General features: G+C 50.0%; 4 protein-coding genes across 4 annotated transcripts; 2 read left to right on the plus strand and 2 right to left on the minus strand.

The window, feature by feature from the left end:
• The first annotated feature begins 175 nt into the window (after positions 1-175).
• Positions 176-3,258, plus strand: C8Q69DRAFT_466563 (putative origin recognition complex subunit Orc4). Its single transcript, XM_028630565.1, has 3 exons — positions 176-235; positions 299-2,238; positions 2,289-3,258. Exons 2-3 carry the CDS (start codon positions 631-633, stop codon positions 2,925-2,927), a joined length of 2,247 nt encoding a protein of 748 aa, XP_028485231.1. The 5' UTR covers positions 176-235; positions 299-630; the 3' UTR covers positions 2,928-3,258.
• Positions 3,259-6,416: 3,158 nt separating this feature from the next.
• C8Q69DRAFT_498392 (hypothetical protein) lies at positions 6,417-8,061 on the minus strand (the record flags this gene model as incomplete). The annotated part of the gene is made up of 5 exons (XM_028632297.1): positions 6,417-7,137; positions 7,210-7,310; positions 7,553-7,576; positions 7,808-7,901; positions 8,020-8,061. 5 exons carry the CDS (start codon positions 8,059-8,061, stop codon positions 6,709-6,711), a joined length of 690 nt encoding a protein of 229 aa, XP_028485232.1. The 3' UTR covers positions 6,417-6,708.
• A 2,141-nt stretch (positions 8,062-10,202) lies between these two features.
• Positions 10,203-18,333, plus strand: C8Q69DRAFT_520472 (putative alpha-1,3-glucan synthase). Its single transcript, XM_028633499.1, has 7 exons — positions 10,203-10,946; positions 11,012-11,187; positions 11,253-17,234; positions 17,301-17,506; positions 17,562-17,648; positions 17,704-18,127; positions 18,184-18,333. Exons 1-7 carry the CDS (start codon positions 10,596-10,598, stop codon positions 18,230-18,232), a joined length of 7,275 nt encoding a protein of 2,424 aa, XP_028485233.1. The 5' UTR covers positions 10,203-10,595; the 3' UTR covers positions 18,233-18,333.
• A 1,160-nt stretch (positions 18,334-19,493) lies between these two features.
• C8Q69DRAFT_466576 (3-isopropylmalate dehydratase) lies at positions 19,494-22,182 on the minus strand. The gene has a single exon (XM_028630566.1). It carries the CDS (start codon positions 21,791-21,793, stop codon positions 19,814-19,816), a length of 1,980 nt encoding a protein of 659 aa, XP_028485234.1. The 5' UTR covers positions 21,794-22,182; the 3' UTR covers positions 19,494-19,813.
• Positions 22,183-22,510: the final 328 nt, after the last annotated feature.

Consider the following 22,510-nt stretch of genomic DNA (forward strand, 5'->3'; position numbering starts at 1 on the left):
TTATTATCTTTACTCTTGGTTGTTATGAAAATTAAATTAGATATGGAGTGTGGATGCTAATGTTCTGATAGTAGAGTGACTTGTAGTTTATCCCTTTAGGGCAGTCCATCCTCACCTGACATCGCGTCACGCGTTCCGCTAATTAAACTGCTTTTACCTCCGACGGAGCAAGCAGAGAACGCAAACTGCGATGGGCCGCAGAGCTCAATTGAGCCACAACTTATAACTTTTGTTGGTTAGGATCTCCCGAGCAAAAAAAAAAAAATCTCATACTAATTTTTTGTTGAAAATACACTAGGTGATCTTCAGCCTTGCGCGACCCACCAGAGCAACCACTTTCCCGCCCACGGTCCCGTCCGCTTCGCGCGTCGAGTGCTATCTAGGAGCTACGGTTGCGCATTGCGAAATCCAGGACCAATTGCGAATACCACTTGATAGTTGTCGAGCACAGAAGAAACCCTTTCTCTTGCCATTTCTTCGATCATTATATCACACATATCACGAACCCTTAACGCTACGGACGAACCTGTTTTCACTTGTTGCACATCCTTGCGACTTGACATTTTACGTCTACCTTCATACTCGAATGTCCTTATACGAAGCATAAATTTAAATATATCCGCTAGGGCGATGGCTGCCGGCAAGAAAAGAAAGCTCTCCGACGTTAGAGCCAGGGATCAAGAGGGAGACGAGACGATGCACGACGTGGAGAACGCAGAGGCACCAGCAGCCACGTCCCCTTCCCCGAAGGGCTCAGGCAGGCGAAAGAGAGAGGATGTGTCTACGATGGATGTCGATGGAGTAGACGAGGATAATCAGGAATCCGTGACTCCAACAAGGTCAACTCGTCGACGATCTGCAGGGAGGCGAAAAGTTGTTCAACAAAACGAGGAGCAAACGGACGATGATAATGAAGAAGCAACGCCACCGAAGAGCAATACTCGTTCGAGCGGCCGACAGAGAAAACCTCCGAAGAGGTACGAGGATTCCGTTGTCGAAAGAAGGACTCCGCGATCGTCGAGGAAGAGTGCGGGCACACCTTCTCAAGAGGGTAGGGTGACGAGAAGCGCGAGACGGAACGCTGAGACACCTGTAGCGGAGGGTGCGAACGGAGATGAATCACCTGCGCCGGCAACCAATTTGACGAGGAGAAAGTCGACGAGAGCCTCTGTGAGATTCAGTACGACAGAGACGGAAAGTACAAGAAAACATGACGACGAGGAACAATCAGAGAGTGACGAGCGCATGCAAGCGGACTCTGACATTGATGAATTCGGGGATGATTTGGTCGCATATCAGTTGCAGCAAGACCTTGTTCCGAACAATGTCGATGGGCATGAAGAAACTACCGTGACTGTGGAGCAACTCCCTGATTACGTTGAAAGGTTCAAAATTCTTTGCCAGGACGGTCTCCAGGAAGAGTTGAGACTGCTGAGCAAGCTTGTCTTGGAGAAGCTTACTGGCAAACGTCCTGTTCCGCTTAAGGGACTGGAAAATGAATACCAAAAGACCCATCAACTGATAGAGCACACTGTTTCTGCCGGAGAAGGAAACTCGATGTTGCTCCTTGGGTCACGAGGCTCCGGAAAGACTGCGATGATCGAGACTATAATCTCATCATTGAGGAAGAAACACAAGGAGGATTTCCATGTAGTCCGCTTGAACGGATTCTTACACACTGATGATCGACTAGCTTTACGCGAGATCTGGCGGCAACTGGGACGGGAAACGAATACAGAGGACGAGGCAGCCAAGGTTAACAGTTATGCCGATACGATGGCTACGTTATTGGCGCTTCTATCACATCCCGAAGAACTTTTTGGCCCTTCTGAGAATGGCGAAGCTATCGCCACGGCCAAGTCAGTTGTCATTATCTTGGATGAATTCGACCTCTTCGTGTCTCATCCCCGGCAGACTCTGCTATATAACCTTTTTGATATCGCGCAGGCGCGAAAAGCACCACTTGCAGTCATCGGTATTACAACAAAGGTAGACGTTGCAGAAATGCTTGAAAAACGAGTCAAGAGTCGATTCAGCCACCGATACGTGTTCCTTCCTTTGCCTCGGACATTCGAGATGTTCTCGGATGTTTGTTATGCTGGACTGGGGCTAGAGGATGATGAGATTGCAGCAGAAACAGGGGCGTCGGGTGGTGAAGCAGGTGACACGATGGAGACTTCTCTCTTGAAATCCACTGGCATGAGAAAGTTGCTTGGTGGCTGGAGGGAATATCTGATGGTATGTCATACAATCCGTAGCGCGTATTCGCATACTTACCATTTGTATAGAGCCTATGGGAAGACAAAGGGTTCCAGCACCATCTACAGACTATATACTACCAAACGAAGTCCCCCAAGGAATTCTTTACTAGCGCACTAGTGCCTCTGTCGGCGATGCATCACAGCACCTACCAAGAGTCTAAGGATGAAGACATCAGCCTAGAGATTCCAACTCCAAAGTCATTTACGTCGCATACTTTGTCATGCCCCGACCCAGCGCCTCCTCTTCCATTCCCACCATCCTCAACAATTTCTGCGAGCACGACTCCTCTCCCTCTTTCACTCTTGCTGGCTGCTACTCGCTTAACAGCGCTCCACGATCCTGGTTCAGATGCTGCGCACCCACAGCTTCTCGCACCGCTTGCTATATCGTTCCCCGCCGCGTATGCTGAATATGTCCGGCTTCTTACATCAGCCAAGGCATCTGCTTCGGCATCTGGAGCGACTGCCACCCCCGGTCGTGTCTGGGGACGAGATATCGCACGAGAAGCATGGGAAAAGCTGGCTGAATGGGGCATAATCGTCCCGATAGGTGGCGGTGCTAATACGGCAGATGGCCGGATGTTCAGAATTGAAGTTAGCTTTGAGGAGGTCGTGGATATGGTGGGCGGCGGGGGTGCCTTGGGAAGATGGTGGCGTGACGGTTGATGATGTTCTTTCATGCATATCCACTGCCCGTTTTCTCTTATAGAGATAAATCTGCTTATCAGGCCCGGGCAGATGGCCTATCAAAGATTAGCCCATATACCATGTCATGTCGTTTATATGTATTTTGAAATGGAATAGAAAAACGTCCTGTCGAATAGAATAACGCCAGGATTAATATTCCAGAAATTACTGCCTTGCGATTAAATATCTTCGTATTATTCTCGATTATACAAGTCATATTCCAGCGTTATACCTGGGCGCGGTCAAAGTCCTGACAACCACTTTGTGGAGATTAACATCTATCAAACACCATACTATATATTGTCTTGAGATAAGCCGCTCCCCTAGCTACCGTGACTATAAGGGTCGCATTCCAGACCGGTGTAAAAGCTACTCCAGGCCTCGAATTATAGTTGGAAAGGCGGGATTATATATATTGTCGTTGTTTGCATATACTCTATCTACACATAATGTCTTCATACCTACGAACAGATAATATTATATGTGATTAAAGTAATCAGTACGAATGTCACTGCTATTCCTTCTTATATCTTAAGTATACAAGCATGTACAGTACAGTATCAGATTATAGCTATTGTATTTGTTTTCAATTCAATTGTAGCATAGTAATAATTGTAATAGATACGGTTTCACATAAACCTGCTGATGGGCTGTATTATCGCCTCTTGAAAATTACTGTACTTCTAACAGGAGATTCGAAGACGCGGAGTATCAAATGATATAAAGAAAAAGAAAAGGCAAGAGGTTGGTTATCTCAGGCACCGACACATGTGTATATATATACTAATTGATTCAATTCTCGTCAAATTGCATTAGATGTTTGTTTTCATTTCCTTGCCCTCAATCGAAATCCAGCAGAACATATCCCATCTCGAAACCGAAAACGCAACGCAATGCCTAAAAAAGCCAAATCAATAAGAAACCCCCAGTCTTTTCAGTCATATCAATAGCAATGAATGACACTATAGGATTATCTTGGATAGCGTTCCCTTCCCCTTTTCACCTACTCTATACACATGCTGTATTACAACCGAGTAAAGAACCTGGTGTGGATCGGTGCATGAATCTAGTTTAAAGACAAGAGAGCGAAAGGAAGCTGAGACGATGTCTGGCCCGTTTCCGAGTCCCGCTGTCTAAGTTTAATGCGAGGTCATAAGGATCAGTCAGTCCCTTTCTTCGCAGGCAGGCAGGCAGGCAGGCAGAAGGATGCGATCATGAACTAATCTAGCTAACTTCCCTGTCTGGTCCTCCGTCTTCTAAAGCAGAAAAGAAAAGACGGTGGCTGGTCGAGTAAATGGACACATCGAAGATCAAATAATATTGGCGATCAATTTGCTGTTATCTCAAGGGGTGAGTGAGTAACTATCTATCTATCTAGTTCTAATATAAATGAGTTCTCCCTCCTGGGATTTACGCAAAGATGGATACGTATATCTTGGCAGGATGTTGAATGAAAAGACGAAATTAAATTGTGGAGTTCTGCAGTATATTAATTATTGCCTACCTGGATACCCACATGAAAAAAAAGAAGAAGAAAAAGTAAAGGAAAGAGGCGGGGAAGCCAGGTAGGTGGATGTATACACGCAACTCCCGCAAGGGGAGAGAAGAAGATGTAAAAAAAGAGAACCCCGATTCCGAAACTCAAGGATCCTATAGTTAGGTAGGTACAGTAACTTATTCTACACAATATACTTACAGAAGGGACCAAGGTTAAATTAATTTTCAAAAAAATCAATTTTAACCCTTGGTTCCTGATTCTTCAAAGGAGGGGGAGAAAGAATCGCGTTTGTTCGGGAATTATTATCCTTTAATTAATATATCCCGCCACGTTGGCTCCTTTCTTCGTTGTTGTCCCTTGCATAAGTATGGATGGATATATATCTGCAGGGGTGGTGTTGATCGCGGCTTGATTTCTTTAATAATTCCCCGCCCGACCTGCCTTGTTTGAATTTGTTATGCTATTCCAAAGAAGCGGGCAGAGGGCTGATAGGGATGAATACAGATATGTTTTACGGGGTATAGTACCTATTATTGGAGGGCACTTTGTTGTCTGTATGTATGTATGGTACGTGCAACGTGGGGTTGGGGGAGTAAACGTGTTGGCTTTTTACTCCTTGGGATAAAATGGATGGGAGTTTCATTGGGTGATGATTGTCCATTAGAAACAGGGTATCCTTCGATGCTAAGAGTAAAATAATAATAATATGTTACGATAGGACAAGGACCAGGATTCGGTTATGGTAACATCGTGGATTCAGGAGCCGACACGTGATTGGGGTTTCAATCGGACTGAGTAAGATAGTTTTTCTTGCTCTTAAGATGAGTCTTACTATTATTTCTATGTTTTCGCATTGGTTTTGTTTTAAGAAGAAGATGAAAAAGAGAACGAGAGCTGAGCTGACCTTGCCAAGATCATGTATCGTGGAACCGATGTCTGTTGGTCCATGGGTCTGGCCGTCGGGATGATGGAATATGAACCCGGAAATAGATACGGGATGCTACCCTGGTCCGTGGAACTGGTCCAGGGGAAGCACAAAAGAGGAAGAAGAGAGAAGAGACGATCTGTTTTGGATTGAGTATTTACAGACTTTTCCTTTCCATCTCCAGTTCCATTGGCGAGAATCCTGTAGTGTCTTGGCCTTGATGGCGATTTAGGTAATAGTGTCTCAATGTGCGTTTTCGGGAAATCATGCTGCGGCTGTAGCCGCGATTGTTTTAGAAAGTTTCTTAGATTTCTTTTGGCCTCCGTGGTTGAGCTGCTTAAAATAACTCCGTACTCGAGGCCGACGGGGAGGAAAAACAGATTAAGTATTTTTCGTCTCTTTCTTGGTTCTACAACATTTCGCGTCTGAAGACTAGTCAGACGGCCGGTAAGCGACGTGACCCCATCGGTTACATCGCGGCCAGCCATCGTGAGATCTTTGGAGGATGGTCATTGCACCGATTGTCGGTAGTTGCATGACAATAATGACAACCAGGCCAGCAGCTTCCGGCTTAGTTCCTGTACAACAAATTCGGCGCCTCTGCTTCGTGGAGGATACCGTCGTTTGACCCAAACGAGGGCTCCAGGTTGCTAAAGTCCCATGGACAGCAGTAACGTGGATTCCATTGGGCATGTCTCGCGTGGCACGAGCTGGGGCTGAAGATGGCACCAGGCTGCGATGTACTAAATGATTATGGTGGATACATATACTTGATACGGAGTACGGAGTACTCCGTATAGGATCGGAAATCTAGAAGCGAGGGCCAAGCTCTCCATCACGCACAATCAAGCATCTGGGCGTGCCGGATCTCTGGAATACGGATGTGGCTTGCGAGCCGCCTGTGTAATCCAGCCCTCTGGATACATGGCTGTGTCTTGGAGATCTTGAACTGATGATAGTTAGTTAGTTAGAACGTGCGATAAGCTGACTTAACGTTGAACACGCGCGTAGAGGAAGAAATGGAAGCTGCATAGAATACTGACGCCCGCGGAACGAAAAAAAAAAGTATATGACACAAGAAATGCTTCAAGCGGGGCACCACCCAGTTTTGTACGACTGCCCCATGGAACGGTGAGCTCGCTTCATGAACGTTAGCCAGATCCGTTAATAGATGGAATAAGTAGTGCCAGATGGTTGAACTGAAGGCTTGAAGCTTCGAAGCAGCCGGTGCAGACGCCAAGACTCTCAGCGCCTTTTTGATTGTAGTGCGAGACTCCGGTGACCCCGAACGAGGCTCTAGATTATCCTAGAGCGACAGATTTATTGTTTTCCCTCGTCTATTTGATATTATGTAGAGAATTCCGGGTATTAATTTCTTCAACTATGGTACGGAAGATCTTTAGCGTTCCGAGCTCAGGAAGTCGTTCCACGCTGACTTCTGGTTGACTGGAAGGTGGACCATAGATTCTTGTATGTACGGTCGGATTTGGATGTTTCTCAAGACCGTGGTCAGTGAATAGAGTGTCAATAATGCAATTGTTTCCTCGAGCAGTGTCATCGTTCATTGCTGGAAGCGAGACGGCAGTCTCTGGAGGTCCCGTTTCGGTTCCTGGCAAGATAAGTCCCGCCCGAGGACAGACATGCGATCTGCGTTGAACACAGAGCAAGTAGGACTTCATTAATCGAGGAGAAAATTGGCGAGACAATCTTGCTAAATCGCTAGAACGAGTGTTGAAGATGCAGCCGACATGATCCGGAAGGTACGGCTGTTGGTCAGCATCTCATGTCCGGGTCCAGACCGAAATTATACTTGACATCTTCCAAGTTTGTCCACGAACTTTAGAGCGATGCGCCCCGTGGTTGTCTTTCGACACTGCCGCCGCTATGCTCTCTGTGGTAATTGTTCCTAGGAGGATAACCCTAATCTGTCCAGTGGTATCTTGTATTATTATTATTATTGCCTCTCAACAAGGAACATAATAATAATAATTAATGCTCGACAAGGAGTGATCGCGACCCTCAGGCAACCATCAGGCAGCGATCAGGCCACTCCGCCACCGCCCGCCCTTTTGCCCTTAGCGGCTTGGCAGAACGGAGGCCTCCCACTCGGGCTGTCCGCCCCTAGGCTGCCATTCGGACGGAGACTACTAGATCCAACACCTCGCTGGAGTCTGAACGTACCATAGAGGAAGAACGGTGGTGCAGCTGTACAGACATTATTATTCGGAGAGTCTGCGGGGAAGGTGCCAGACGTTGGGCGAAAAGGTAAATTGTGGAAGATCTACTCCCCCTACAGGGTCCTTCGTGGTGTTGACAACAGGCTAGGAAGACAACAAGAAACGCCTCCTGGCCAAGAAGACCCAATGATGGCAGAATCCGGTTCGTATCATGCTGATAGAGGATCCTGATGTTTCCTCCCTAGCGTGGCCAGCTCACTTGCATCAGAACGCCGCCGGGGCCAACCACCGATGCCCTTGAGCCGCACTAGTCGGACGCTATCACAGCCGGTCTCGAGTGTCACCATGATAAGCTGGACAGCGAAGATAAGCTGGCGGGTCGAGACAGTGCACACAGGAACCCAGTCCGTCCGCAGCCCTATTTCGCCGTGACCGTATTGTGGTAATTTTGGATGGAACCATCTGACTTACGGTGTACCATAGCTGGCACCAACGATCGCAGGTAAAGGTCATCAAGAGAACTTCTAGCGTGATGGATGATTTTACAATGAACACAGGTAGACTTGGACAGCAGGATCAAGTGTGCACTCTGTCGTCTGGCTCGAGAACGGTGGGGACAATGAAAGGGTTCCTAGTACGACCATCTGTGCCACCTCGGTTGCAGACCCGGTAGATCATCTACTATGAAGGTTCACATCAAATATATCCTATCCACCCACTGTCCGTGTCTTTACCACCGATGGAATGAACAGTGATCATGGATCCCCCGTCTGCGCATTAGTTACCCAGCGTGAAACAAGATAGCCATCTAGCAAGACTCGAGAATCAGGCCTGTGTCTTGTCAACGCGGCCACCTGCTCCGTGACCGAAGATCGACCAGCGGTGTGGACCTTAAATTGCGATAGATAGACGGTGTAGGAAACACAGATGACAGAACTGACTACGGAATAATATCCCAGGCGCAATGTCCACAGCATGGACACAAGAGACGATCTCGAGGTCTGGCGGGATCCCCTTTAAAAGATCAACGGATAACGCAGGACGGAGGACCGGGCGCTGATAGTTATCGTGCGCAGCGATGCGAAACAACCACAATCCTTTGGATCAGCGTCGTGATCATCCAGTCTGCCCGCACGGCTTGTTTGCTGCCCCCGGCAAGGTCATGCCGCAAGGAGGTGGTCGATAAGCGGCAGCTTCCCGCGATCTGATCGTAGCAACTACTCCGGCCAGAGGGAAAAATCCAGTCTCTGACACGATTAACGATAATTAACATATGTCAGGGCGGACGGAACGGACTGCGGTGCTCTTTCCGAGGGCGCGTAAATGGCCATTGTTCCATTAAGGGAAGAAAGGATGGCTTTATAGACCATCCCTCGCTATCCGAGGGCGGCTTCCAGTCTCGGCGTTCAGGGCCGATCTGATTGGGCGGATAAGCTATGTATCACACTCCCTTCAAGGTCCAGACTAACTAGCGACTTTAATCCTATCCAGCAGAGTTTTCCTCCAACGCGCGAATCGGACTCTGGTGCCTGGCCCTGGCGGTGCGGTACCTGACCCGCTCAATACAAACAATAACCAGCTGGAGAGGAGCTGATGATACGTGAGGGACCGTTGAATCATGAATGTCTTCTCGCCCTTCCACGGAGAACGAACCCCCAGGGATGGGGCGACGCCATCGATTCACCTCCCGGCTCCGCTGCTACATTGGCAAACGGTGGAAGGCTGGGGACTTTTTTTTGCGTGCCCTTTTTCCTTCGCCTTCAGCCGGGCCCCTCAGGCGAGTCCTAAGGACGCAGGTTTTACTCCACTCTGGTTCCAGAATCTAAACCAGGTAAACGAACTTATGCGAGGATACCGTATTCGAGGATCAGGACGATCGCGCATGGGACTCCGACTGACTCTTGGACGCAGAATACCACAATTAGTCGGTTCTGTCCAATAATAATAAGTTACTAATCAATTCTGTGTACTCAGGATTACCGCTGAACTCGGTCCAGTGCTGTCTAAGTAGTAGAGAGGTAGTTGTGATCTATGGAAGCGGACGAGATATGCTACGAACTAAGTCTTAAGTCTAGACATTCGTTTGTTGATATTGAAAGAGATGAATTCGCTGATTCATGCATAGCGTCTGACGGCCATTTCTTCTAGGCATCTTTCTCTCTCTTTTTTCTTCCAAAACAATTGGTTCCTTTCTATGGTTGGAGCTTTTCTTGCTGTTCCGCTTTCTTGGTATTTCCATTGGTCTCTTTCTCCTTCGCCTAACGAACTTTCCGAGAGGTCGTCTTATCCCACATCCAAGCGGACCAAGCCACTGCACGGCGCACCACTAACCTCAGATCGAGACAGGGCTCCAATGTCACTTTTTCCTGCTAACTCTTCTGTTTTTGCCCTCTTCCAAGCTTACTAGCGGCATGTAAGATCCGTGTATTCCCTTGACAGCCTTACCCACCATGCTGTAAATAGACCTAGGCTAACTGTCCTCGCTTTGGTCTACCCCCCCAGCTTCTGGTTCAAGGGTCGAAAACACGGCCTTGGGCCCCCCTTTTGGTCATGGCTGACCCTGTGAAAGGGGCGCTGCGGCGTCCTGGAGCTGTCGTTGACCTTACCGGACTGGGATGAATTGCGGCCAGCCTTTAGTCGAGTACTAAGGCCTGGCAAAAGAAGTTCAGATGCGCCTTTCGTTTCTCTGATTCTTCTACAACAAAGCTGCTCTGGTACCCTGTCCGCTGGTCGCTGCCCTCAGGACCATTTCCTCTCCGGACTTGAAAGGGATCCTCTTTTCCCTTCACGCTCGTTGCGATTCGCTTTCGCCTTCGTTTTTGTTTCTTTTCTCACGGGCCTTTTTGCGGACCCCGTATCTCTCGTTATCGGCAACTTTCCGGCGTATCTGGGGTTAAAACGGTCAGTCGCGGCCACAGCAGTTATTAATTTCTAATAGCCGTTCTGGAATACAACGAAATCCTGTCTTTCTTTCTTCGAGTGCCATCAAGACTCTTCCGCGACACATGTTGGGTTTGTAGAAGAACCAGCTCAAGTGGTCGTATACGATGAAGTGGGGGTTAGCCGCTGTCGGGCTCGCCCTCTTCGCGGCGACGTCTAAGGGCTGGCCATATGATGAGAATTGGGTCGAGTACAATCTGAATAAGAACCAGACGGCAACAGACCCGGTGTACTATTGGGGAGAATGGGAAAACCACACTTTCTTCCCTTCGCCAGACAACTGGCGGTTCCCCGTCTACACACTGTTCATCGATCGATTTGTTAATGGCGACCCCACGAATGACAACATCAATGGGACTTCCTTCGAGCATGATCTCAATTCCAATCAGATGCGTCACGGAGGAGATGCAGTTGGTCTGGTAGATACGCTGGACTATCTCCAAGGAATGGGAATCAAGGTGCTTTAACTCTGATACTCCCACGTAAGATCCTACCTTTTACAAGACTGACCACAAAGCTGCAGGCTATCTACCTGGCGGGAACGATATTGATCAACCAGCCTTGGGGATCAGACGGTTACTCGGCACTGGACACGACTCTTATCGACCAACACTACGGAGACATTCAAACGTGGCGCAATGCTATCACTGAAATCCACAACAGAGGCATGTACGTTATCTTTGATAACACAATTGCAACGTAAGTCTCTCACTCACTCACTTCCTACTCACTGGAGCATGATCTGTGTTGACGACAAGAGGTAGTCTCGGTGACTTAGTTGGCTTCGAAGGCTACTTGAACACCACGACACCATTCTCCGTTAAGGAGCACAAGGTTCAATGGAAGAGCGACCGCCACTACGTTGACTTCCACTTTGGTAATTCCTACAATGAGACCTGCGACTACCCTCGGTTTTGGTACGAAAACGGTTACCAGGTTGATCCCTCTGTGTACCAGGAGTTAAAAGGCTGCTACGACAGCGAGTTCGATCAATATGGCGATGTCGAAGCCTTCGGTGTGTTTCCGGATTGGCAACGTGAGCTTGCCAAATTTGCGTCCGTGCAAGATCGGCTACGAGAATGGATCCCTAGCGTGAGAGCTAAGATCATGAGGCACTCCTGTATGATTATCGCATCACTTGATATCGACGGCTTCCGGTATGATAAAGCTACGCAAGCTACCGTGGACGCTCTTGGCGACATCTCTGGATCCTATCGGGAATGTGCTCGTCGGTATGGCAAGAACAACTTCTTCTTGCCCGGTGAAATTACGGGTGGAAATACCTTCGGAGCAATCTACTTGGGACGCGGACGGCAACCCAATCAGCTACCCTCTCTCGAAGAAGCTATAACAAGTACAAATAGCTCTCCTCAACAATATTTCATTCGCGAACAGGGGCAGAATGCCCTTGACGCTGCCGCATTCCACTATTCGATCTATCGATCCATGACTCGATTCCTGGGCATGGACGGAAATTTGGAAGCTGGATACGATACTCCGGTCGACTGGGTTGATGCTTGGAACGAGATGTTGATAACAAATGATTTTGTCAACGCGAATACTGGAAAATACGATCCTCGTCATATGTATGGTGCCACCAACCAGGACGTCTTCCGTTGGCCGGCGATCGCCAACGGAACCGAACGACAGCTCCTTGCTCTGTTTGTGACCACTCTTCATCTGCCCGGCATCCCTCTAGTCCTATGGGGAGAAGAGCAAGCGTTTTACGTCCTAGATGCCACGGCAAACAACTATATTTATGGAAGACAGGCGATGTCTCCGGCCACAGCATGGAAGACGCACGGTTGTTTCAGTCTGAATTCCACTCAGTACTACAAATTTCCCGTCGGCGACGCCGCCAATGGTTGCAACGATGAGACTGTCACGTACGATCACCGGGACCCTTCGCATCCCGTCCGAAACATCATGAAGCATATGTTCCAGATGCGCGAGGCCTTCCCCGTGCTCAATGACGGATGGAGGTTACTGAACCTTTCGAAACAGACAACGGACGTCTACTACCCCGGTTCTCAAGGTACCCCAACGGAGACTGGTATGTGGTCCGTTCTTCGTGCCGGATTCGAGGGCGTTCAAAATTTCACAAGCGACGATTATGTCTGGCTGGTGTATCAGAACACAAACCGAACAATCAACTATAAGTTCGACTGCGGCGATGATAGCAAGGCTATTATCGCCCCCTTTGCGAGTGGAACCACCGTCAAGAACCTGTTCTATCCTTTCGACGAGATTACCTTGGAAGACGGTCCTAAAAACCTTTCCTTCATAGGTGGTAATGGAACCGCTGGCTGCGTCGATACCATGTCGATGAGGGGATGGGAGTTCCGCGCATATGTCGACAAGGAAGACTGGGTAGGACCACGGCCTATGATCACAAAATTCTCTCCCGGCCATGACGCCCGCATCCTCTCAACAGTTGCCCCGAATGAATTTGAATCTATCAATGTCACCATCTGGTTCTCTACGGAAATGGACTGCGACTCGGTAACCAAATCCATCTCGTTCAACTCCTCTACTGAAAGCGGAAAGACGGCTTCTTTGGGAGGAACTCCTAGGTGCTCATCTATCCCTCCCGAAACCCAGACACAGATGGTTGGTGAGATTGCCAGCACTTGGTACTGGACTGCAGAGGTGCAAAATGTTTACAATGGTATCCACCGGTTGACTGTCAACAATCCTAAAACCAGCGATGGAAGCGGCAATACTTCGGCGGTTGACCACTTCCTATTCAGAGTGGGCCAGATCGACAACCCGATGATATTCAACTTCGCCAACTACTCCAGCAGCTTGCTTCACAAGAATCCTGATGGCTCTTTATTCATTCAGCATCACGCCGCTGGAGCTGATCTTTACCGCTACTCTACCAATTGGGGTACCACTTTCTCTGATTGGATAACCTACAAGGGCGGCAATGATACGATCATTGAACAACCCTGGTCAGGCACGGACCTTCAGAAATGGCCGGGCAAACACGTTCGCGTGGAGTATTGGAATAGGTTGTCGGGTAGTAGCGACTACGTCCAACAGGGTGATCTCGATTACGACAAGAACGTGCCTCGAAGATTCCCACACATGTTCTGGAACGGCCCTTATAACCAGTATGGCTATGACGCTGGTCTCAAGAATGACTTCAAAATGGGGGACGACGGCCAATGGACCATCAAATTCATGGCTGAGTGGCCCGCCAGCGGCCAGGTTAACGTCTGGGGCATCAACCCCGACGGCAAACCTGACCAGACTGGTGTCTACGGAGATGCTGACAACGATGGTGTCCTGGACCGACTCCCACCCTCGTCGCTGTCCGCTGTCTTGGTCAATATCACTGAACACCCTCCGCATCCTTACCTGTCTTGGCAGGTATCAGTGGACGATGGTAATCTGCGCTTCCGTCTGTTCCCAATGGGATCGATGTACGCTCAACTGGCCCTCTACATCTTGCTCTGGATCATCCCCGTCCTAACAGCCGTCACTGGTATCTGGGTTTTCATGAAATCCTTCTACCAAGTCAAGTTCAACCAGGTCGGTGTCACTGATAAAAAGGCCATCATTCCGCTTGCTCTCCGACGCAAGCTGAAGAGACGTCATCTGGAAGATGGCGAGTCTATGAACCCATTGATGAAGTTGGCGAACAAATCCGGGTTCCTCCAGACTAGCTCCGCATTTGTCCCTGCAAAGGGTGACAAGCGCCGCATGGTTTTGATCGCTACCATGGAATACGATATCGAGGACTGGGCCATCAAAATCAAGATCGGTGGTCTCGGTGTCATGGCTCAACTGATGGGCAAGAATCTTGGACATCAGGATCTGATTTGGGTCGTGCCGTGCGTTGGTGGAGTCGACTACCCCGAAGACCAGCGGGCGGAGCCAATGTTCGTGACTGTCCTAGGAAACTCGTACGAAGTCAAGGTTCAATATCACGTCTTGAGAAATATCACTTATGTGCTGCTTGACGCCCCCGTCTTCCGCCAGCAATCGAAGACTGAGCCTTACCCAGCCCGTATGGACGACTTGGATAGTGCCATTTACTACTCTGCTTGGAATCAGTGTATCGCTCTCGCAATCAAGCGTTTCCCCATTGATCTGTACCATATCAACGACTACCACGGCTCGATCGCTCCTCTGTACCTTCTACCGCAGACTGTTCCAGCCTGTCTGTCATTGCATAATGCTGAATTCCAAGGATTGTGGCCTATGCGTACGCAAAAGGAAAGGGAAGAGGTTTGCTCCGTGTTCAACTTAGATCCAGAGGTTGCTACAAAATATGTCCAGTTCGGTGAGGTTTTCAACCTTCTTCACGCAGGTGCTAGTTACCTCCGTGTCCACCAGCAAGGCTTTGGTGCAGTCGGTGTCTCCAAGAAATATGGAAAACGTTCCTACGCTCGTTATCCTATCTTCTGGGGTCTTAAGAAGGTCGGAAACCTCCCGAATCCTGACCCGTCTGATACCGGTGAATGGAACAAGGAGATGCCAAAAGAAACCGACATCCGTGTTGACCCCGAATTTGAAACCAACAGGAAAGAACTCAAGCGCCAAGCCCAAGAATGGGCCGGACTGGAGCAGAACCCCGATGCAGACCTCCTGGTATTTGTTGGAAGATGGTCTATGCAAAAGGGTATTGACCTTATTGCTGACGTCTTCCCGGCTGTCCTTGATGCTCGTCCCAATGTCCAGTTGATTTGTGTTGGTCCAGTTATCGATCTCTACGGAAAGTTCGCTGCCTTGAAGTTGGACCGTATGATGAAGCTATATCCAGGCCGTGTCTTTTCAAGACCAGAGTTTACTGCTTTGCCTCCGTATATCTTCTCCGGTGCGGAGTTCGCCCTGATTCCCTCTCGTGACGAACCTTTCGGTCTGGTTGCTGTCGAATTCGGTCGTAAAGGTGCCCTGGGTATCGGTGCTCGTGTGGGTGGCCTGGGCCAAATGCCTGGCTGGTGGTATACCGTCGAATCGACAACTACGTCGCATCTTCTGCATCAGTTCAAGCTTGCCATTGACAGCGCGTTGAACTCCAAGCAAGAAGTCAGAGCGCAGATGCGTGCTAGATCAGCGAAACAACGGTTCCCGGTTGCTCAGTGGGTCGAAGATCTGGAGATTCTCCAGAGCACTGCAATTCGCATTCATCACAAGGAACTGGCAAAGTCTAAGGGCGAACCACTGACACCTTCTGGCTATAACACCCCCAGTGGCATGATGACCCCTCCCATTGGTCCTGGGTATATGACGCCTACGGGCACGCAGACTCCTCCTCTCAGCCACTCCAGAAACTCGAGTTACTCCAACATACACCGCCTGAGCGCTCTGGGTCCGCAGCAAAGAAATACAATCGTCTACAGCAGAGATCTCAGCCCTGGTGCCGACGAAAAACCGAAATCAGGATTGAGTCGCCAGCTTTCCCTTGGTGTCCGCTCAGGGCCTGGCCATTCTTCTGAACGTCGCGGCCGTAGGACAATTCGGAGGAGCGGCATCCCGGAGAATGAGGAAGGTGTGGGCGTTGCCGTGACAGAAGATGTCGAAGACAGCGACGACGATATGGTTCATAGCTTCTACGGCGATGATGAGTATACCTTGACCCCGGAGCAAGCTGAAGCCGGTCGAAGGATGGAGAGTAACCATCAACAAATCTCTCATGGCTCGTTGGCACCTCAGAGCAGGGACTTCCTGTCGCCCCGTCAATCGAGCTTCGGCTCTCTGCATCCTAGATCGCCTGGGTCACCCACAGCTTCGTCCCCGGGAGCTGACGATACGCTTCTGCCCCCGATACGGCCTTTTGCTGAACCCGGAAACCGCCTGAGCAGTGCCTCCGTGTTGTCATTGGATTCAGTCGTCGGTGACAAGAAGGATTTCAAGTTGCAGAAAGTCGATCCTTTCTTCACTGATAGCACCGGCGAATTCTACAGGCTGTTCGAGAAGCGATTGGAAGATTTGAACGGCTCCAACTCCGAGTCGCAATTGTGCATTGAAGAGTACCTGGTCAAGAGTGAAAAGAAATGGTTCGATAGATTCAGAGATGCGAGACTGGGCCGCAACCAGTCGCCTGCGCCTTCTATCTTTCGCGGGAAACGCGGCAATTCCCCGGTCGGTTCTGTTTATAATGACGAGGACTCCCACGGTAGCAGCCCCAGCGAGGTCAACAAGGAAGCAGATGAATTCTTGCTGGGGAGGGACTACGTCCCGCCAACGGGCCTGAAGAAGTGGATGCAGATTCGCATTGGAGACTGGCCTGTCTATTCGCTCTTCCTCGGTCTTGGTCAGATCATCGCTGCCAATTCCTACCAGATTACGCTACTCACCGGTGAAGTTGGTGAAACGGCTGACAAGCTCTACGGAATTGCGACGACGTATCTGATCGCCTCGATTATTTGGTGGTTCATCTTCCGACGATTCAAGTCTGTCGTGTGTCTCTCTCTTCCTTGGTTATTTTATGGTCTCGCTTTCATCTTCATCGGTGTCGCTCACTTCGAGAGCAACAAATTCAGCCGTGGATGGATTCAGAACGTTGGTACCGGTCTGTATGCAGTTGCCTCTTCGAGTGGTTCTATCTTCTTTGCGCTCAACTTCGGTGATGAGAGCGGTGCCCCCGTCAAAGACTGGGTTTTCCGTGCATGTGTGATTCAGGGTACTCAGCAGGCCTACATTGTCGGACTCTGGTACTGGGGTTCGTCCTTGACGAAGCAATCACAGGCGGGTGTTATTGACAGCCAACCGATCTCCAACAGCTGGAAGATGACGTATGTCTCCTTTTCATCCCTTCCGCAACCTTCCCTACTTTGATCTATTGCTAACACTAAAACCAGTGCTATTACGTTCCCTATCGCAGCCTTCCTCTGGGCAATTGGACTCCTTTTGGCCTTTGGCTTGCCAAATTACTACCGCCAGACACCTGGAAAGGTGCCCTCGTTCTACAAGTCTTTGTTCCGTCGGAAGATCGTCCTCTGGTTCTTCGTCACCGTCATTATCCAGAACTTCTTCCTCAGTGCACCGTACGGTAGAAACTGGAACTGTAAGTCATATCTGTTGCAACACTGCCGTGATGGTCGCGCTAACCTGATTGCAAGTCCTGTGGAGTTCCAACCATGCAAAGGCCTGGCAGATCGTTCTCCTGGTCATTTTGTTCTTCGGATTTGTTTGGGCTGGTATGCTATGTAAGTTTCGCCCAACATCATTTGAAACCTTGCTCCCGCTAACCCCTTTCATCAGACATTCTGAGTGTCCTGTCCAAGGATCACAGCTGGATCCTCCCCGTGTTTGCCATTGGTCTTGGTGCTCCCCGCTGGGCTCAGATCTGGTGGGGTACCTCGGGCATCGGTCTCTATCTTCCATGGGCTGGTAGCTATGTATCTGGAGCGCTGGTGTCACGATCTTTGTGGCTCTGGCTTGGATGTCTGGATTCCATGCAGGGTGTAGGATTCGGAATGATCCTTCTGCAAACGCTGACTCGTTTCCACATCTGCTTTACGCTTCTCGCCGCTCAAGTACTGGGTTCCATCGCTACGATCTGTGCGAGGGGCTTCGCTCCAAACAAGATTGGACCGGGAGACATCTCCCCTGATATCTCAGGCGGCGTCAGCGCCATCTGGACAGCCTGGTTCTGGATCACTCTGTTCCTCCAGCTTCTGATCTGGTAAGTAATCCTCCTTTTAGTATTCGTTTTTGTCCGTCATCTGACTGGTGATGCAGTGGTGGTTTCTTCCTCTTCTTCCGCAAGGAACAGCTTAGCAAACCCTAAACGGGCTACCTTATCGGTGTGCCTTCGACGGTTCTTTCGATACCCGCTTCTACACCGCCAGCATACGCCCTCCCGTCGTCGGCTCTTTTCTCGCTATGATACTGCGCTACTCCAACACCATACGGTGTTTTACGCCAATGCACGTCTATCTGATTCTGTTCAAAACATCACCATCATCATCCACTACCTATACGACACGGATATGACGCGAACTATGTACCACACCTGTTTTACTCCCGACCCCGTCTTCGGTCAATTGTTATTTTGGATACCGGACCTGCCTCTGATAGGCAGCCGTCGCATATATTCAGATACCTTTTTCCTCTTATCTCATGTTATCAGAAACATACATTCCTTTTATGGGTGTTGACGGTCCATCTATGGCATATCTAGCTTGGCCTGGGCATCGTATATATCTCTCCAGCAGCGTATTCGATTGTTTTGTCTGTCACAAGTGTTTTGTTTGCTGACGGGAGATTCCGATGTCTATTGTTGTATCTTGGCGTTGGTCTTTCCGATTATGTTTTTTCCTATAATTATTACGTGTGCGATAATCCGGCGTCCACTTACAATACCTTTGTTCATGAGACCCATATATGGTCAAGTGGGAAAGAAGCGCTCTTATATATCCTACAGTGACTGATGCATAATAATGTCAATGATATCCCTCTCAGTAGAATGGAGAGGAGTGTTCTCTAGCATTATCTCTACTTCTTTTTTTTTTGCATTTTCGAGTAAGTCAATCGTAGTAGATAAAGAGTCTTTTGTCGAAATCAGGCCAATCTAGTAAGTAGGCTGAATGAAGGGGACTGATTACTTGATCTGATAACTGGATTATATTGTTCTTGCCACAGAGGAAGACTTCAGGAGATATGATGATCTTTCTGTCTATTAACTAAGCAGAAGACATTTCTCGCTGCTAAGCATACCTTTTCCATTACTGGAAGACTTCTTTCTATTAATGCTTATGATTCATCTGTGGTATAGTGTGTGGTTTGGTTCTCGTGAGAGAAATTCGGGCTGTTGGGGACACTCAGGCCATACATAACTTACCAAAAGGACTTATTATGAATTTGCTAACATGATGGATTTTATCTGTGGATAGGATGGGAAAGTATAATTACCAAGAATTGCAGCATGGCAGTAGCAGTTAATCAAGTACAGTATTTATTTCCTGCCTGTTTGATTGGGATTTGGAATAAATATTTATGTAGCATGCATGCATGTCCATGACGGCACATGGGCATGATAATGAAAAGGGAAAAAAAAAAAAAAAAGAAAACAACGACGCCTCATTATTTTGAAACAACATTTCCTCTGTATCCCATGTGACATTCCCGAGAGACCTCCCTGAGATAGATAACTAAAGCAAATAGGAAAATAAAAACAAAAGTGAATTCTCACAACTCGTAGCGTGGGATACACTCAACCACGTAGATATATAGTAATCGTGCCCGATAAAAAATTGATAATAATTTCAGAAGTCGTATCATATCAAGGTTGTTGTTGTTCTTCCGAGAGAAAGATGAAAAAATGCAACTTTTTTCTTCTTGGAGTCTCTCAAGTCGAAGTCAAGCCCGCTTACCACTCTAGAGGCTCACCCTTGACGTCTCCGCGGTTGGTCTTGGGGACCGGCGCGGCCTCGATCTTGATTGGGCCCCGCTTGCCGCGCTTGAGGTAGCCGCTGCCATCGAGCCAAGGAGTCTCGAGCGTGCGCTTGGCCTCGAACTTGCGGATCTTGTCCTCCATCTGGAGAGTAAGGCCTATGTCGTCGAGACCGTTCACCAGGCAGTGCTTCCGGAAGGCGTCGACATCAAAGTCGGCGAGCTTGTTGCCATTGGCATCCTTGATGACCTGGTTGGGCAGATCGACCTCGATCTCCTTGCCGGCACGGGCCTCGTCAGCGATCTTCTGGATTGTGGCCTGGTCCTCGATCTTGATGGGCAGCATGCCGTTCTTGAAGGTGTTGTTGAAGAAGATATCGGCGAACGACGGGGCGATGACACACTTGATGCCAAAGTCAAGCAGGGCCCAGGGGGCGTGCTCACGCGAGGAACCGCATCCGAAGTTGGGTCCAGTCACAACCAGGATATTGGCCTGGCGGTAGATGCCCTGGTTAAGGACGAAATCGGAGATCTCCGTGCCGTCAGGGTGGTAGCGCAGCTCGTAGAACAGGGACTTGCCCAGACCGGTCCGCTTGATGGTCTTCAGGAACTGCTTGGGGATGATAGCGTCGGTGTCGACGTTGGCACGGTCCATGGGGGCGGCAATGCCCTTGAGGACGGTGAACTTGGGCAGACCGGCACTAGCTCCCTGGAGGGTGTTGGCGTGCGGCTCGTTGTCCTCGGGGAAGTCGAGGATCCGCTCGAGATCGTCATCCGTCTCGATGTCTTCCATTTCTGGCTGGACGTCAAGCTTGGGAGAGGCCTTGCGGACGGTCGGGCTGACGGTGGAGAGTTCTCGAACATCGGCCAGCTTACCGACAATGGCAGCAGCTGCAGCCATGGCCGGGGACATCAGATGTGTCCGGCCGTAGGCACCCTGACGGCCCTCAAAGTTGCGGTTGGAGGTACTAGCGCATCTCTCACGGGGCGACAGGATATCGGGGTTCATACCCAGGCACATGGAGCAACCGGCCTCTCTCCACTCGAAGCCAGCATCGACGAAGATCTTGTCGAGGCCCTCGGCCTCAGCCTGACTCTTGACCAGACCGGAACCAGGGACAATCATGGCACGCTTGACGTTGGGCGCAACCTTCTTGCCCTCGACAATGTGGGCGGCCGCGCGCAGGTCCTCAATACGGGCGTTGGTGCAAGAACCGATGAAGACCTTGTCAATCTCAATGTCCTGCATGCGGGTACCAGCCTTGAGACCCATGTACTCGAGGGCGCGCTTGCAGCTGGCCTTGCGGGTCTCGTCCTGGAAGTCGTCGGGACCAGGGACAACGCCGGTGATGGGCACGACATCCTGAGGCGACGTACCCCAGGTGACGGTGGGGATGATGTCTTCTCCCTTGATGAAGACCTCCTGGTCGAACACAGCGCCCTCGTCGGTCCGCAGATTGGACCAGTGCTTGACGGCGCGCTTCCACTCGGGAGAGTCGAACTTGGGGGCCAGCGGACGGCCCTTGAGGTACTCGAAAGTGATCTCGTCAGGGGCGACCATGCCGGCACGGGCGCCTCCCTCAATGGACATGTTGCACATCGACATACGGGCCTCCATGCTCAGACCGCGGATGACCGAACCGCAGTACTCGATGACTGCACCGGTACCACCGGCAGTGCCGATGACGCCGATAACGTGGAGGATAACATCCTTGCTGGTGACACCGGGGGGCAGCTTACCGTCGACATGGACGCGCATGTTCTTGCTCTTCTTGGTGAGGAGGGTCTGGGTCGCGAGGACGTGCTCGACCTCGCTGGTTCCGATACCGAAGGCGAGGGCTCCAAAGGCACCGTGGGTGGAGGTGTGGCTGTCACCGCAGACGACGGTGGTGCCGGGGAGGGTGAAACCCTGCTCGGGACCGATGATGTGGACGATACCCTGACGCTTGTCGTCCATGCCAAAGTACGTCAAATTGAAGTCCTTGACGTTCTCCTCGAGGGTGGAGACCTGGAGACGGGAGTCATTCTCCTCGATGAACTCGTTGACATTCTTGAAGTTCTTGCGGGAGCTGGTGGGGATGTTCTGGACAGCGTCAGTCAGTCAGCCGCTCCAATCGACGAGGACTGGAATATTATCAGAGAGAGACCTACGTGGTCCACGGTTACGAGAGTGCAGTCCGGCCGGCGGACTTTGCGGCTGGCGTTCTTCAGGCCCTCGAAGGCCTGCGGGGAGGTGACCTCATGGACGAGATGTCGGTCTAGGAAAGCGTCAGTTTCACGCGCTGCTGGTGAGATGCTGTATCTAGCGATATCTGTTTCTTACCGATATAGATCAGACAGGTGCCATCCTCCTGCTCGTTGACGATGTGCTCCTCAAAGACCTTGTCGTAGAGGGTCTTGGGTTTCCTCTCTGCGGCCGGCATGATGAAGTGCTCTGAAGGATGAAGATAAGACCGGCTGAGAAGAAGACGAGATAGAATCTCCAACCAAACCAAACGAGACGATGGAAAGCAGCCGAGAGCAATTAATAACGATCCAGCCACAGCGACTTTATATATCAGCGACGCTGCCCGCGATGTCGCTCAGCCGTTTTCGAGGGGCTGGCCCGATCTCGGCGGTCAGCGGAATGGACTGAGTTCTGATTGGCCGTGCTTATCGGCTGTCGAGCCACTCA

Source organism: Paecilomyces variotii (assembly GCF_004022145.1).
Source record: "Paecilomyces variotii strain CBS 101075 chromosome Unknown C8Q69scaffold_5, whole genome shotgun sequence".
Taxonomy (NCBI): Eukaryota; Fungi; Ascomycota; class Eurotiomycetes; order Eurotiales; family Thermoascaceae; genus Paecilomyces; species Paecilomyces variotii.

What these genes read in the sequence shown, in the direction of transcription:
- C8Q69DRAFT_466576 (XM_028630566.1), bottom strand. Translation starts at nt 21,793, where the DNA reads ATGGACGACAAGCGTCAGGGTATCGTCCACATCATCGGTCCCGAGCAG.
- C8Q69DRAFT_466563 (XM_028630565.1), top strand. Translation starts at nt 631, where the DNA reads ATGGCTGCCGGCAAGAAAAGAAAGCTCTCCGACGTTAGAGCCAGGGAT. An exon ending in GCTGGAGGGAATATCTGATG is followed by an intron (nt 2,239 to 2,288) that starts GTATGTCATACA and finishes CCATTTGTATAG; the next exon opens with AGCCTATGGGAAGACAAAGG.
- C8Q69DRAFT_520472 (XM_028633499.1), top strand. Translation starts at nt 10,596, where the DNA reads ATGAAGTGGGGGTTAGCCGCTGTCGGGCTCGCCCTCTTCGCGGCGACG. An exon ending in TCCAAGGAATGGGAATCAAG is followed by an intron (nt 10,947 to 11,011) that starts GTGCTTTAACTC and finishes ACAAAGCTGCAG; the next exon opens with GCTATCTACCTGGCGGGAAC. An exon ending in TGTTTGGGCTGGTATGCTAT is followed by an intron (nt 17,649 to 17,703) that starts GTAAGTTTCGCC and finishes CCCTTTCATCAG; the next exon opens with ACATTCTGAGTGTCCTGTCC.